The sequence below is a fragment of the Asterias rubens genome, chromosome 21 (assembly GCF_902459465.1).
Source record: "Asterias rubens chromosome 21, eAstRub1.3, whole genome shotgun sequence".
In the NCBI taxonomy this organism is placed as follows: domain Eukaryota; kingdom Metazoa; phylum Echinodermata; class Asteroidea; order Forcipulatida; family Asteriidae; genus Asterias; species Asterias rubens.
In genome coordinates, this window is record NC_047082.1 from 7,719,053 (window position 1) to 7,736,172 (window position 17,120).

The 17,120-nt window shown below is 37.3% G+C and overlaps 1 protein-coding gene across 5 annotated transcripts; it reads left to right on the top strand.

Annotated features, from left to right (window-relative positions):
* The first annotated feature begins 94 nt into the window (after positions 1-94).
* On the top strand, positions 95-15,506 carry LOC117304687 (exportin-2-like). 5 transcript variants are annotated; one of them, XM_033789274.1, is made up of 25 exons: positions 95-111; positions 526-615; positions 1,830-1,975; positions 2,285-2,386; positions 2,834-2,979; positions 3,289-3,379; positions 3,948-4,067; positions 4,710-4,802; positions 5,388-5,555; positions 6,145-6,274; positions 6,550-6,615; positions 7,038-7,147; positions 7,530-7,622; positions 8,038-8,122; positions 8,755-8,953; positions 9,460-9,563; positions 10,155-10,252; positions 10,545-10,695; positions 11,196-11,395; positions 12,846-12,943; positions 13,468-13,553; positions 13,738-13,819; positions 14,116-14,262; positions 14,650-14,878; positions 14,983-15,506. In XM_033789274.1, the coding sequence occupies exons 2-25, from the start codon at positions 531-533 to the stop codon at positions 15,070-15,072; spliced, it is 2,919 nt and encodes a 972-aa protein (XP_033645165.1). In that variant the 5' UTR covers positions 95-111; positions 526-530; the 3' UTR covers positions 15,073-15,506. The 5 variants fall into 5 exon arrangements, with proteins under 5 accessions (XP_033645165.1, XP_033645162.1, XP_033645163.1 ...); XM_033789271.1 differs by lacking the exon at positions 95-111 and adding an exon at positions 133-298; XM_033789272.1 differs by lacking the exon at positions 95-111 and adding an exon at positions 138-225.
* The last annotated feature ends 1,614 nt before the right edge of the window (positions 15,507-17,120 follow it).

Here is a 17,120-nt window from a genome sequence, read left to right on the forward strand (position 1 = left end):
TAAATAAATGTACCAGATAAAGTTATAATGAAAGAGGAAAAATAGAGCCTGCGCAGATTTTGAAAATAAGCCGCCCGTTGTATTCACATAGGAAGTGTGCGCACGTACCATGTATGTACGTCACATGTACTAATAATACAGTACAATACATCTGGCATACACATGTGCGTACATTTTAAATGCTAAACCACTGTACGCTAAAATCAAGTCACTACGTTTGAGTAGGTAGTTTGAGGTCATTTTGTTATAATTCTATGTTGCTAACAACGAGTGGATTGTGTACTTGATCCATTGATATGTAAGTTTGAAGGTTTAATACTCTCAATTTATGTGTAAAAACTTCAAACAGAATTTGTGTTTTCAAATCAATTGACGCACTAATCGATTCCAAATCTTGTCGGATAAACGAATTTAACCGAGTTTTGGAATCGGTCAAGGGTACTCAAGTCTGTCTGATTTTTTCAAATATTGTGTTATTTTTACTAATTCTAATTTTTTTTTAATTTAATGTTATTATTCTAACAGTGAAAATGGAGGGTACTCCGCAGAATCTGCAGACGTTAGCAGCTTCTTTGCAGCAGACGTTGTCAGCAAATATCACTGAAAGAAGAGCAGGTGATCTATTCAAATTTGATTATTGATGAAATGAATGAACTAGTGACATTGTCGACTTTTGAGTTGACTGCATGACACTTGACAGGAGTGGGTTTAGCTTGAACTTTCAATTTAAGCTAATTTAGTATAATCTGTACTCGTTATAAAAAAAACTTTTTGTTTATTGGATGGTGGGAAAATTGTTCGTATCCAGCCACCAAAGCCTTAGCTGCTCTCTCGTCTCGAGCACATCGGCCAGTATTTTAATATTTAGTGTTTATTATGTATAAAATATAAATAAATTATCCGCATGCACAACCGGCCTTCTCTTACGACATGCTCGACTCCATCCATCAGGACTCCGAGTGTTACGTAGTAACTATCCAGATCCAGACCACTTTTTCCCTCATTGTTGTAACCAAATTATTTAAAATAACTTGAAAAGATGTTAAAATTATTTTCATATTTCAATGAATCATTGCATGAATGGTATCTGGATTTACAGAAATCCATCCGTGTCCGTCCTGGTAGTGCGCAATGTGAAATGAAAGTATTAAGGCCTATCGAGTGCTCTAGCACATCAACATCGAGCTCACAAGTTGTGGCGGCTGGGTCATCATGAGTTCTGTTAATCTTGGTCCCGACACTTCTGTTAAATCTATTATTTTTTCAATTACTGACTGTCTATGTCAAAACGTATGGAACCTGCCTAGAACGAAGTGAAGATGGGTTAGTACTAGTAGAAGTAGAGGTAGACAGGCCAGGTAAATTAAAGCTGTGGTTAAACAGCTCAAAAGTGTTATGACCCTATCACTATGAGAGTATTTATTGTTTGAAGGCTAAAAAATATACTTGTATTTACTTCATTAGAGCTATGTATTAGAACTAGAGGGCGCACTGGTGATGCTGCTTGCACAAACGTGACGTGAGTGACAGGACCGCAATGAGACACGCGCGCCATTTTGTACGCGCATTGAATATGAAGTACACGTTGGAGTTTGTGTTTGTTGAACGCTAGGCGATGCTGTTTTGTCAACTTAAAAATTGGCCGCTCAAACACACGCTGTGCAATGCTGTTTTGTTAACTTGTTAACTTGGTAAATGGCCGCATGTGCGCATGCCGGTCCGCAGATATAGGCCAGTGTGGCCCTCTAGTTCTTATATAACTCTATGATATACTGCTGTTTAAATTACTTTTTTACTTTGAAATTTTCAATCTTGACTTATCTATTTAGCGGAGTCTTACTTGGAATCTGTTGAGGGAAGCGCAAACTACTCCATCCTCCTACTTCAGTTGGTGAGCAAGGAAGACATTGACATCACCATCCGCATCTCAGCAGCCATCACATTCAAGAACTTTGTGCGGAGAAATTGGAGAGTGGTTAGTGGGCTATTAATAATCGTACCATCCGCTCTCACAAGTTACTTCACTTTTGCTTAAAAATAATGCCTGACTGTTATAGTAGGAAAAACATTTTACCTCTTAGCGTAATTACTGCATTAATGGGCACGCCAAATTGGTCAGGAGAAAGCTCAAACACTTTGAAACAAGTTACCCACACACGTTCAAGCGGCATCGCATACTTTCAAATCTCACTTAATTAAAACCCATCTGTTTTGTCTATCTGAATTGTCTGGTTATAGCGCTTAGAAACTTCTATTATTGTTGTCATTGTTATTTTGATAAAAGGTTGAAGATGTTGCCAATAAGATAAATGACGCAGACAGGAATGTCGTCAAAGATCAGATTATTGAGCTGATGCTTAGGATGCCTGAGCAGTTACAGAGACAGGTGAGGAAGATTTAGATTTAGATTTAGATTTTATTGTCCACGTTAAAAAACATAGAAACTTGACATCGACTGGCCAAACACATTTGCAGTAGAGGTCGCTGTCAGCAATCAGGATTCAGTGGTTACTCTTGGACTTGCAATCATATGGTTGTGGGTTCGAATCTTAACAAGCTAACCGCTGATTTCACAATGACTTGAACATAAGTATTGTCGTCTAGTTAATACTGTATCACAATTTCTTGAATTGTGCAATTCTTAATCGTAGACGTTAAACCAATGGTTGAGAGAGATTGGCTGTTGCCAGCTTGGTGTTTATATCCCCTTGTTGGAGTTTGCCGGGTTCCCAAGATGGAAAGATCGATAAGACAGACCAACAGGAATATTTGCAGTGAGCGTACATGCCGACTTATTTTTATATGTTATTTTTTTTAATTTGGTTATTACTAGTTGAGCGATTCAATCAGCATCATCGGTAAAGAAGACTTTCCACATAAATGGCCGAAGCTCCTTGAGCAAATGAAAATGAAACTAGAGAGTGATGACATCAATGCTATCAGCGGAATCCTCAGAACGGGGCACTCGCTCTTCAAAAGGTGAGATAAAATCAAGAAAATTCCTCTTCTTCTTTCTGCACTATTCACTAGATTAGCGACATTTAACTTTGAAGTAAATTAACAGGCCTTGAAATAACTCACGGCAAATGCCGTGGTGCCCGGTGCTTCAACAAATGAACTTCAACAAGAGTGAGGACTTGGAGAAGTTAGAAACAACTTGTATACTGCCTAAGATTTTCCTGCCCTTCACATAACAAAAATGGCCTTGCCCTCTCAAAGATGAAATTCCAGGCCTGTGAAGAAAGCTAAATTCGTGATTTGAATCCAGGGTTACTGTTTTCTCTTAAGGTATCGTCATGAGTTTAAATCACAAGAGCTATGGGTTGAGATCAAGATGGTCCTTGACACACTGGCTGAACCTCTCACCAAATTATTTGAGGTGAGTAATCTTTATGCAATTTATTAGCTGATTTTTTTTATATATTTTTTTTTGCAGAAGAATTAAAAAGAGCTGAGCTATTAAATGTATGTATCTGTTGCATCAGGTCACCGCCATCCAGTGGTTAGACTGCAGTACTTGCAATCACAAGGTTGTGGGTTTGAATCTTTCCAAGCTAACAACTGGTTTAACAATGACTAGAATAAGTATTGTCGTTCAGTTACTGAGTAACAATCAATCATAGTCCTAGGTGTTAAACCTATGTTTGTTTGAGAGAGATTGGCCATTGTCAGCTTGGTGTTTATATCCCCTTGTCGGAGTTAGCCGGGTTCCCTTGATGGGAGATCATCTAAACAAACAAACAAACAAATAGGTCCTTTTTGAAACAACAAACCACACCTTGACTAAGTCTTTGTCAGATATTTAGAAGCTGGCGCTTTCCTTAAAGGGCTTGAATGAGGCAGACGAATCCTCAGCCCAAGTCATGACTTCAAGAAGGACCTTGGTAATGTTGCAACCATTTCGGCTTTTACAGTTTTTTTCTGGTTGTGATTGTTATTAATTACAGAAAACTGCGCACCTTGCCCAAGTTAAAAGACAAGAACCAGTTCCCAATGTGCTCTCAATCAAAGCTTGCTACGATGCCTTGGTGTTAATGTCTAAAGTATTCTACAGTCTCAACTACCAGGTGAGTCTCAAAATACCTTTATTATACTGCCACCATCTTGGTCATGTTCCCTGTATCCAACAACAGTAATGTATGCTAATATTCGTTGCACAAAAAGAAACCAGACTAATTCTTCTTCCAGCCTTAGTTTGGTTCAAATGATTTGAAAGGGAGAAAATGAAGATGGCCGCACAATGATAAAGGTCTATAATCCCGCTATACTCGACGTATACTCTCTCAGGCCTGATACTTCACCGAGGCAACGAGGGCGATTGCCTCCATGGGGCGATTGCCTCCATGCACCCCTGGTGTCACTATCTGGAGGTCCCCAATTGCAGGCAAATGCACACCATGGTGTGTGTGGGTAAATGTGTGCAATAACAGTGCTACTTCTAGTTTATGTCAAAATCTACATATAAACCGCGGTTTATAATCCGAAAATTACGGTAATATATAACCCAATTAGCCTTTTGTTATAGGGGTACACTGTGTGGTTTGGGTGTATACAAATACATTTATCCAAACCTTTATTATGCGTCTACCATATCTCAACATGGGTAATGTACAAACTAAGTTCTAGCAAGGTTTTATCTCACAGTTTAAATTAAAAGAGTTCCTGATACTGATTGTTGTTTCTTTTGATTTTTGTTTTTTAAATCATAGGACCTGCCCGAATATTTTGAGGATAATATGAAGGCATGGATGACTAACTTCTTGACATTGGTCCATGATGATGTTCCCCTTCTTCATACAAAGGTGATTTCACTTTTTATTTTATTTTTTAAAAACAATTTGTTTACATTTGCATCATGTACATTTGAACATTTCTCATTTCATTGTAAACAATACACAACAATACACATGTACTGTCAAATTATTTGTGAATCGGCTCTTTTACTTCTTATTCTGCTACAGTAAACACAAAAACTGCTTCCATTAACAAAGCTCTTAGATAGAGTACCTAGATATTTAAATCATGACAAGTTGATAACAATCATCATCAGTTAGCATTGTGTATGTCTGCACCCGTTGCTTATGAAGCTTCCAAATAGACTGATTTTGAGCTGCCACTTCTGCCTTCTCCACAGACCACCCAGTGCCCAGTCTGGAGAGGTCCTTCTGGGTAACATTTGTCCATGTTGTCCTAGGGTGACCCATGGGTTGGTGACCAGTTGTAGAGTTGTTTAGTGATTCGATTTGTTCTCATTCGTTGGAGGTGACCAAACCACTGCAGTCTGCGTTTTCTTATGATAACATTGTTGTTAAAATAACCAAACACTTACTTCTTTGTCTTCCTGGCTGTCTGTTTGACCATATTGTTATCATTATTGATTCCCTTAGGACACCGAGGAAGCTGGTACCCTGGAGAGATTGAAGTCACAGATCTGCGATAACGTCGCTCTGTACGCCCAGAAATACGATGAAGAGTTTGGGCCTTTCCTACCTGACTTTGTCACAGCTATTTGGAATCTACTCATCACAACAGGCAGCCAAGTCAAATACGACCTGGTAAGAAAACTCACTGAAAATTATAGTTACATTTTTTACGTTAAATCCTTTTCACTGTGAGAGTCATGATAACAATAATAACTAATTCTTATATAGTGCATTTTACAATAATAGTATCAATGTGCTTTACATTAGTGCCCTGGTCATTGGGCCAATAACATTCCTTTAACCTTTCTCAGCTCCCTGAGGAGTATACAGCCCAGGGCTGTGGTGGCGCTCTAAATACTTTTTCTTACACAGTATCAACCTCTACCCTCAAAGTTACCCATGGAACTATGTACTCTCCCCCCGGTTACTGTCGATGCACAGGCTCTCACTCCAAAGATAAGGAGGGACGGCATGCCATGCAGTAACTTGGTGCCGTGTTGTAGGTCTCAAGACCAGTTTTGTAGGTCTTGGGTCTCAGTCATCAGGTCCTGGTCTTGGACTATCAGGTCTTGACTACAACACTGAATTGGTCAGAGTTCATCATTTCAAGTCTGCCACATGCCTGTTTTGTTCATGAGCCCGGTTAAGTTGATTGGGATTATCTTTTACGTGGTTCATTAAATCAATATTTTTATGGGTTTTTTTCCTTTGTTTTGTTTAGTTGGTGAGTAATGCCATTCAGTTCCTGGCCTCGGTGGCCGACCGGGAACACTACAAGAGTCTGTTTGAGAGTCCAGAGATTCTCTCTAGCATCTGTGAGAAAGTCATCGTTCCAAATATGGAGTTCAGAGGTAAGAATTATTTCACTTTTTATTTTATTTTTCTGGTTGTGAAGCCAAGGGCTCTCAGAAAAGCAAAACTTAATAACTGAACTAGTTAAGAAACCAAATGGAGAAAAGACAAGGAAGGAAGTTTCAGTTTAAGATGTTGGAGGAAAACCCCAAAGGAATTATTCCAGGGAAAACCCTGTAGTCTTTTTTTTTTTTTTTCTTTCTTTTTTTTTTTTTCTAATTGTTGATAAAAAGACTCTGGTTTTAAAATTTCTATGCATTGGTTTTATTCACAGCTTCTGATGAGGAATTATTTGAGTTCAATCCGGAGGAGTACATTCGAAGAGACATCGAAGGATCAGGTAAAACAAGTGATGAGCTGAAACTTTACTTTTTATATTTCCTTGTCATTTATCTGGCTGCATGGTTTCTTGAAATACCTTTGAATATAATATCTTAGGATCATGTCGCACGAGGCAGTTTACAGGCAACCATTTCCAGACAATCTCAAAGAAACAAAACCATTCAGATTACTTGTGTGCTTCCTTAGTGGTCCAGTAGCATGCACTGCAGTTGGTTCCCTGTAAAAGACCCTGCATTGAGAGCCAACATTGAAAGGGGGCATGGTGGCTAAGATTGTAGAGAAGCAATGAGCAGAATTTCTGTCAATTTGAAGACAATAACAAGCGCCTGTCTTATTATTATAAAAATTAACAGATTGCAAAGGGATTATTTTTGACAATGATAACAATTTGTTGTGTTGTTAATTTTCTTGTTTTTTCAGATATTGACACAAGGAGGCGGGCAGCATGTGATTTAGTCAGGTCTCTTTGTAAATTCTTTGAGGCACCTGTGACTCAAATTTTCTCTAATTATGTAACGGCCATGCTTCAGGTAAAGTATTTTACTCGTCCAAATTTAAAATATTAGAAATTTCATCTATTTAAGTTTTTAGGATTTTGTTCTGTATTTTTGTATAGACCTATTGTTGTTTGTGGCGTGGCATGGCCGAGTGGTCTGAGATACTGGATTTAAGCTCTGATGTTTCTGATCAAAGTTTTGATCAGTGTGCTCTGCCGGCGGTCTTTCTCCAGAAGTCAGAGCACACTGAATTAAAACGTCGAGCAGTAACCTGCTCATCTCAGAGCCAGCACTACTCACTACAGAGATTTTTACATGGTTACACCGCAAACCTTACTTACTTAGTAGTTTTCCACCATGAATAGTTTTAAGTCTTTTGTCGTCTAATAGTTTTATCTTTAAATGTTCTTGACAGTTGTATGCTTCAAACCCTGTCAATAACTGGAAGAGCAAAGACGCAGCCATCTATCTGGTCACATCCCTGGCATCCAAGTCAAAGACTCAAAAGGTACTTATAAATTATTACTTGTTGCTTAATTTTGCTTAGCAAAAAAAATGTCAAGCAAGATACCATGCTTAAGCAGCTCTATGAATTTGGGTTCAGATTACATTGTTTTTCCCATTGGGGTTTTCTCCCCACATCTAAAACTTATCATTTCTTCTCGTTTCCTAATCATCTTGTAGGCCTAATAGACCGATCCAGCCCACGACGCACGTGTGAGCAAGAACTAGTGGGGCTCTCCAATGCCTTTCTGCACAACTCTGCCGCGCGCCCCAAGCATTCGCACACGCGTGTCGGACCTTAGTGTCGGACCTTCGTTGCGTTGTGATTGGTCAATACGCAATGGGGCGGAGCTTAATGGAGCGGTCTATTGGCTCTGTTGGATGCATAATAAATAATCATCTTCCCATCCTCCCTACAGCATGGCACGACAGAAGTCAGGGAACTAGTCAATATCATTGACTTCTTCAATGCGCACATCGCTGCAGATCTTAAATCAGATAAAGGTAAGATAGCTAGGAATTCTCTCAAAAGATGAAGGCTTTCATTGTATCTTTCTCGATAAATGTGACTATAAATCAGCATTACGTTTACAAAAATTACCTTACCTTTAACGTTTAAAGGTAGGGTAATTATTGTAAAAAAAATGAAGCCTATACCATATGTAGGTCAGCCCTTGTATTGCTTGTAGTGGATAAGTGAATCAGACTTAAGCTCTTGTGTTTCTGATCAGAGCAGAGTGTGGGTTCAAGTCCCGGTCGTGACACTTGTGTCCTTAAGCGAGACACTTAACCATTGCTGCTGTGTCCTTCAGATGGGACGTAAAGCTGTAGGTCCTGTGTGTTGTGTAATGCACATTAAAGAATCCAGTGCACTTCTCATTAAGAGAAGATGTTCGCCCCACTGTTCCTGGTCTGATCGTCGGTAGATTACGTCTCATCACCTTGTAAAACAATAACATGGTGCTATAAAGGAATATATCTCATACTTCAAAACAAAGCTCAACATAACTTGCAGGTTTTTTCCCTCTTTGTTTTTTTATTTTATTTTTTTGAGGATCAAATATAATGCCTGTTTCACAATTTTCATGATTTCTGTTATCCTTACATTTTTCTTGTCTTGATTTGACTCCATTCAGTGGATGAGTTTCCAGTCCTTAAGGCTGATGCCATTAAGTACGTGATGGCATTCCGTCAGATCATCCCAGCCGAGGTCTTGGCTGCCGCTATACCATGCCTCATCAACCTCTTGAAGGGAGAGAGTACAGTAGTTCATACATATGCAGCTCATGCCTTAGAGAGACTCTTCACTGTCAAGTTGGCCAACGGACAACCAGCGTAAGTTTACTTAACCCTCTTACTGTTTGACCATTCCTTGAGAGACCTTTCACTGTCAAGTTAGCCAACGGACAACCAGCGTAAGTTTACTTAACCCTCCTACTATTTGACCATTCATGTTAAGTTGGCCCTATACAACCGTCATAAGTTTCCTGAATATCTCCCTAAATGTTGTACATAATCTCCCTGGTTGCAGAATGCAAATGTTGGTTTATAATTTGAGTCTTAGAAAGTCAAACTTCAAGTGCCCTTGTGGTCTGTACAGAGTGCCCCATCGAGTAGATTCATCTGAAGACGATCAGAGTATACAATAGAAAATGTTGAGACCACACCGGCTTATTTCAGAGTAGCAGAGTATACTGGTGAAAACGTTGAGACCACACCGGCTCAGACCCAACATTAACACAAGAGATTTAATACATGGTTGTACCCACAAGTTTACTATTTATTTATTTATTTGTAGTTCTCAGTTTCATCTGACATGATTTCTTGTTTTACTTTTACAGTATACCGGTAGAGAGTGTGAAGCCACACATTGAACCACTTCTAGTTAACCTCTTTGCCGCTATTGAACTATCTGGATCAGAAGAGAATGAGTACGTTATGAAAGGTGAGTACTTTAAGAGTTTTTGTTTTATCATAAAGGCACTGGACACGTTTGGTAATATATATATTAGAATTAAAAACTTACTTGGTAATGAGCGATGGAGAGCTGTTGCTAGTATAAAACATTGTGAGAAACGGCTTCCTCTGAAGTAATGTAGATTTTGAGAAAGAAGAAATTACCCACTCAAATATTTGAACCTGAGAACTGAAGCCTTTCTTAGGCATTTGAAGGCACACACATTTGTGCAACAAAGTTTTTTATTATTTTTTTTATTTTTCTTGTAACTTCAATGACCAATTGAGTCCAAATTTTTAAAGATTTGTTATTATATGCATAGGTTGGGATACACCAAGTGAGAAGACTGGTCTTTGACAACTACCAAAGTGTCCAGTGCCATAATTTGTTAAGAGTGATTACCAAATGTATACCTTCCCTTTATCTATGTCTCTCTTATCTATAGTTGCGAAAGTCATATCCTTTTGGCCTCCCCTAACTATAGTTTAGAAAGTTGTATCATAGATTGGTCTGTCAGAACTATAGTTAGAACGATTGAAACAATTCCTTAGTTTGATAAATCTTGCGTCTTTCTTCCAGCCATCATGAGATCGTTGGTTTTGATGAAAGCAGAAGTTGGTCCTTACCTTCAAGTCATTGTCGGAAAGTTGACGGAGAAACTACTACTAGTTAGCAAGGTAAAACGCTTAAAGACATTAATGAAGTTTTGTTTTAGTTTTCTGGTTTTCTGTTTTGTTTTGGGTTGTTGTTTTGGTTTTTGTGTTGGGGGGGTGGGGTCAAAGTGATATAAGAGAACAAACATCAATCAGACATTGTTTATGTTCATCATTTTCAAAGTAATTCTTTGCAGATGTGATTTGCTTCCTATTAAAATCTTATTTCAGATGTTTAGCCCTCAGAAAATTCCACAAAACTGTTCATAATTAGTTTTATTTAATAAATTTAATAACTTTTATTTATTGATTTCAGAATCCAAGCAAGCCTCATTTCAACCATTATTTATTTGAGGCGTTGAGTCTGTCAGTCAGAGCTGGTTGCCAAGCTGATGCAGCGAATGTCTCAATCTTTGAGATGGCATTGTTTCCACCGTTTCAAGATATCCTCTCGGCGGACATTGCAGGTAAGGTCGTAAAAAATAAAGACTCTAAAATAGTCTCTCTACTGGAGAAAGTAACTTTCATGTTCATGAAATAATGATAAAATGACAATACATGAAATCATTTGACATTGTTTTCTTGAAGATGTGCACATTTCTTGAAGAAACCAAGTCATCCAGTCTTCATGCATCAAGAGATCTCTCCTTGACTCAACCCATACAACTCAAAGTTTTTAAATCTTTTTGGGGTTGAATAAAAAACAATTGACGAGAGTGGGACTCGAACCAACGACCTCTGGATTAACGTGCCGGCGATCTACCAACTGAGCTATCTAGCCTTATGTTGGCGTTCTCCCTAATTTGTCAACATCTTTGTTTGGGGATGCCAGTCAGAAGCCATACAACGTTTTATATCTTTGTAATATCTTTGTCCCTTGCCTAGTTCCATCTGTATTTGCAAGAATACTTCACATAAGGACAATGTTTAGTTCATATATGTTTCTATTTTATCTTCTACTATGTAGAGTTCATCCCGTACGTGTTTCAGATCATGTCCTTGATGCTTGAGATGCACTCTGACTGCCCAGAGTCTTACATGGCTCTGTTTCCTCATCTTCTCATGCCTGTACTATGGGAGAAACTCGGCAATGTACCACCACTAGTCAGACTTATCCAAGCCTACATCGAGAAAGGAGCAGCGGCCATCATCAAACAGGGAAAAGTGGTGAGTCAAATGCTTTAAGTTTCCTCTACAGATTTCTCATCATCAGGGCCCATTTCATATAGCCTGCAGGCACAAAAACTTGCTAAGCACGTAAAAATATTGCTTAGCAGAATACGGTTACCAGCCAAAATTCCATGAAGTTTACATTGATATGACTGGTACCCTACTAATTTTTATGTAGATTTGCTCAGCAGTATTTTCTGCTAAATGCTTTATAAAATTAGGCCAAGGGCCCTGTTTCATTAAACTGTTAAGCAGAAAATACCTCTTGACAAATTTCGTAGCTAGGAAAAAAAGGGTAGCGGGCACCAGTCAAAACAAAGTATTCGTAAGGTAGTTTTTGCTGGTAACCTGTTTCAGTTCAGCAATACTTTGGAGGAAGTTTAGGCTCTGTGGCTCTTTTGTAAACATGTGACGCCACAGAATACATGGTCTATATGATGTTGAATTAAAGACGTCCTTTTATTTGTATAATTGTATTCTGTTAACATTTGTGTATGTTGTTGACTTGTTCTTGATGCTTTGTAACTTTTGCTGTTTATACTTTGTCCGTCATTCTAACTATTTGATGTACTTTGAATTCATAGATATGTGTGCATTTAAATTCTTCTCTTATACAACTTAAAATTCCTTTTTTTATGTTATATGGATTTATGATATTATTTATGAAATGTCCGTTTGTGTAAAGTCTGTCTGTGTGAGTTACTTGGTGATTGAGATTGTTCATTCCCAGTGTTGCCAAATAATAATAATAATAATAATAATAATTATAATAAGACTTGAAATGCGCACGTATCCATCCTGCTGGGTGTTCAAGGCGCATAATGCCGATGAAACTATTCATTGTAGTTTTTATTATTATTTGGTAATGATTTTGATTATTTAGTATTTTTACCACTGTTGGGTCTTGTTGTTTTTCGACTCAAAGTCTTTGAAATCGTCTTCTTACTGAAATCAAATTTTGTTCAATTTCAACTAGATTTAAATTACTGTTTTAAATCTCATCTTTTCTCATAATTCTCGTAAAACAGGCCTATTGTAAAGATTAGTAGTTGTATATTTACATGGTATATTTGCATTGTGTATTTGTTATGCATTTTAATATTGTTTTTGTTTATGTCTCTTTTACTCTGTGCCTTCAGCACCCAGCAGGGTTTGATTCGTATAGAGCCAACCTTTCCACAAATATGAGTAGCATACGTAAATGCATAATAATAATACGTAAATGCATAATAATAATTATGTTGAATATAATTTCAAATATTTCCCTGACTTTGTACAATACCCCCCCGATTGTAAAATGCAAATAAAAGGCAGTTCTGTACACTAGACCACAAATTGTTATCACGATTATAATTCTTTAAGTTCATTCCAATTCCTGAATATTCACTGACGGCTTTTCCGGTCAACATTATTTATTGACTGAGTTTCTTTGCTTGCTTTTATTTAGCTTGGTCTCCTAGGCGTGTTTCAGAAACTCATATCCTCCAAAGCCAACGATCATCAGGGGTTTTACCTCATGCAAAGTCTGCTTGAACATATGGAAACGTAAGTGTTGTCTAGTGGGTAAGACACTGCTCTAGAGTTACAAAGGTCAGGAGTAATATGCATGTGATTCTTTCCACAGAGCTTGGGAAAGTTCTGAGTATAGTGTGCTGACACACATCGGTGTATACGGGTAAAACCAAAATAAATACTTTAATCCCTGATGCAAATTTCCATCTAGTAAGTTATCATGGTTTATAATTTTTCCTTTGTGGTTTATCACTTGAGATGGCTCAGTTGGTAGCCCGGGGGCACTGTCATCCAGAGATTGCAGGTTTAAGTCCCACTTCGGTTAATTTTACTTTATTTAACCCAACAATCATAATTTATAATTATAAAAATCATGACTGGACTTTCACTAAAAAAAGAAATTTAATGTTTTGTTTTTCCCATGAGATTCTTTTGAATTATAAGGTTGAAGTTAATTGTACTATTGAGAACATTTTAGAGAAGCTTTTAGCTTTGTTTGGTGCAAACTTGCATAACAAAAATATTTAAAGAAATTCTGCATTTCTTTCTCATTTCAGGACAGCATTGACAGAACATATCCACAAGATCTTTCTTCTACTTTTCCAGAGACTGGCACACTCAAAAACAACCAAATTTGTAAAAGGTAAGAAACCGTTTTCTGAAACGCTTATTTACTCTAGTTCTTGTTGTCTACTGGTCAGGAACTGCCTAGATTCTTAAGGATTTTTTCCTGATTTAGGGGTTTTCTCAAAACCTCACAGAGCCTTGAAATTGTGGTGTGATTGATTGGAATTGAGATTCATGTGTGTGATGTTCATCTCTTGTAGGTTTGTTGGTGTTCTTCAGTTTGTTTGCCGTCAAACACGGAGCAGATGCACTCGTAAGAATGATTGAAGAAATACAAGCAAAGTAAGCATATTATTCTGTTACATTCAATATTTTGAAAAAGCATCTTTAGCTTACAGTTTTTAATTATTTTTAATAAAAAGGGTATAACTGGAATATAGAGTTGTGACGAGGTTTTAATGGACTGTTTGAAACCTTGCAGGGTCAAGGCTGTGCGATAAATAGCCTTGCCATGGGCTCTGTTCCTTTATTGCAAAGCCACGACCATGCCAGTTTTAAACGACCATTAAAGACCTCGCCACCACTCTTTTATTCCCTCATTTAAAATTAGAAATTATGATTTGTAATTTTTGTTTCAGGATGTTCGGAATGGTTGTAGAGAAGTTGTACATTCCTGAAGTGCAGAAAGTGTCTGGTCACATTGAGCGGAAGATTTGTGCCGTCGGAATCACTAAAATCCTCACAGAGTGTCCCGCAGTCCTGGAACCTCCGCTACATGGATACTGGTGAGGTTTCTACTTTTAACTTTGGCTTCCTCTAACAGCCTCCTGTACATAGTTAATTTCTAGTTATTTATTTATTATTTGCTTTAACATTATATTGTTTTTGTACATTTTATGCGCTTTAGATTTTGTTACATTTCTATGTGCTACATGTACTTAATTCTCACAATTGGTCTTTTTCTCCACCAAGAGTATGGAATAAACGTATTATTGAATTAATTGAATTGAGATTTAACCTAAGTTCCATTGCTGTAAAAAAAAAAAGCCTCTGTATATTTTCAATCCTTACCTATGCATTATCTCAATTTAGCCTTCGGCTACAAGTGCAGTGTTTTTACTAAACCAGAATAATAATAATGAATATTAACATTGATACTAACATCTTTACAGGATACCTTTACTTCAAGCCTTGGTCCATCTCTTTGAGCTTCCAGAAGATGACAGTCTACCAGATGATGAACACTTTATAGAAGTAGAAGATACCCCTGGGTACCAGACGGCCTACTCCCAGTTGGCATTTGCTGGTAAGCACGAGACGGATCCGTTCCGAGGCGCTGTACCAGACGCCAAGATCTTCCTAGCTCAGGGGCTTAAGAAAATCTGCACTACCCACCCAAAGGTGAGACTTATTTCCAAGGACCAAATACCATGCCTGCAACTTTTGTTTAGCAAATTTTTATTAAATGGCGTATTTCGCTTTCTCCATTATTTTTCTGCCTTCAGTTAATTGAATCAATCAAGACTGGCATGGATCCAAAAGTTGCTTTGTGTCTTCAGGGGTACCTCCATACAGCAAACATCACTCTGGGATGAAAAAACAAAGATGAAAACATCAACATCACTCTGGGATGAAAAACAAACAAGATGAAAACATCAATATCACTCCAGGATATATAAGATGAAGCGTCAACTTTACTCTTGGATGAACAAGCAGGAAAGGTTTTGAAACGGATGTTCTAGCACTGTTGCTACAAGACCCGTCTTGTTCAGCACACTGCATGATCCATTCTGATTAAAGGGAAGGTATGCGTTGGTAATCACTTTTCAAAAATTCATAAAAAACCTTTGGTTACAAACCTACAGCACTTTGCGATAGTATAAATAGGCATGGTATTCATCCTACTTTAGTCGGATTTCCGATAATTTACCTTGAGAAAGTTGTGATAAAATAACCTGGGGTCGATTTAGGAGTTAGGACGAGTAACTCGTCCTAACTTAGGATTAATCTTAAGGTCTGCATGCTACAGTGCAGGGTTGGGACTCGTCCTAAGTCCTAAGATTATACTTAACACGTTAGGAAGAGTTTTGTGAAATCGACGGCTGGAAAGTCTTCTAAAGCCTGTTACATGCGTACAACGTAGGTCACCACTTGTACTCTATAACATTTTCCTACTTTTTTTCCAAGGTTCAGATATTTTGGGAAAACATTTCACTCCAAGTTATGTGGTTGTGTAAAAAGATCTTGGTTATTATATCCCAAAAATTGAATCCGAGTTGAGGGTTAATGCAATAAGGTTTCTCAGATTGTGTATTTCTATCAGGGAATATTCTTCCTTCGTGGGACAAATTTGCTCTGGACTTTCAGTGATATCTCAAAAACCATCTTTTGAAATGAAATTTTCAAAGGTTAGTTTTGTTGTATAATACATGTACATTTATGTAGGATTAAATCAATAGAACGGTTCCAAAAACTAAAGGTATCCTTTGCCTTTAATGGCATCAAAGGTCTGTTCTATCTACATGTATTTAAGATAACTTCTACCACTGCCAGAAATTGTTATAAAAGTTACAGAAGACTTCGTTCCAAATCCCTAAAAATCTAGTAGAATTGATGTGATAGTCCATAATAGTATGGATGATAAGGTGTTGGAGTTTATATCAAGGAAGGATCTTAGTTAATCCCATTGAGGCAGAAAAGCATGTGGTGGCCAATCAGGAATGTGGAAGCAGGAAATTGAAACTGGTTGGAGCGACTTTTAAGGTGACCCTTTCAAAAGCAAAATTGATTTGCCTGTTCCAGAGCAAAGTTCCAGGTCTGCTATTTCCCAAACCCTCCCGTCATCAACACAGGAATTGTGTAACATAACTCTTTACCATATCTGTGTACCTAAAATACATCTTTTGTATAATTTGAACAAATAACAATATAAATAATGCATTAATATTATATACAAAAGATATTCAAATGTATATAGCATTGTAGATTGAAGTTGCCCAAATGCATGTGTTGACAATACAATAATGTGTTTTAAAGTGTCAAGGTTTATATGCGCGTCTCAGAAATTTTTGTATGCTTAAATCTTTCCTTTTTTTTGTACGTACTGCTGAAAGATTGACTTTGAAAAGGTCCTTAAACAATGCCAAGTTCTTGTGATTGCTTTAGAAAAAAACAAGAAAAATTGTACAATTTAAATACATTTAGCAAAAATAAAAAGTTATTAACAAACATTAAGGATGACTCATTATTATTCAGTTACTCATAGCCTCTTGTTTTTGTTTATTAAGTTCACACAAATTTTCACTCATTTTCATAAAATTATACATTTAAAAATTAATTTTTTTGTGTTTCCTATTTAATATTAAAATAAGATCATAGATTGGTGGATAAATGACTGTAACACTTTATTGGTGTAGAAAGTAGTGTAAACTGTTGAGAGAGATTTTCCTTTGAAGTGAAATGGTTTGGATATTCTTTCACCCAAATCATTTGAATATGTGTAATGATTTATGCATGAATCGCTTCTGGATTCTCAGTTAGGGATTGTTTTTAATGTTCTTGTGAAATACCGTAACAGTTTTTGGCTGATTCTTCAGCATGTAACCGCCATATTCATCTGAAGCTTCCACATTGTATCTTTCTT

Excerpts from the sequence above, each read along its gene's own strand:
- LOC117304687 (XM_033789270.1), top strand. Across the intron at positions 7,148-7,529 it reads ATGTAACGGCCATGCTTCAG|TTGTATGCTTCAAACCCTGT; the intron begins GTAAAGTATTTT and ends TGTTCTTGACAG. Across the intron at positions 13,820-14,115 it reads ATTGAAGAAATACAAGCAAA|GATGTTCGGAATGGTTGTAG; the intron begins GTAAGCATATTA and ends TTTTTGTTTCAG.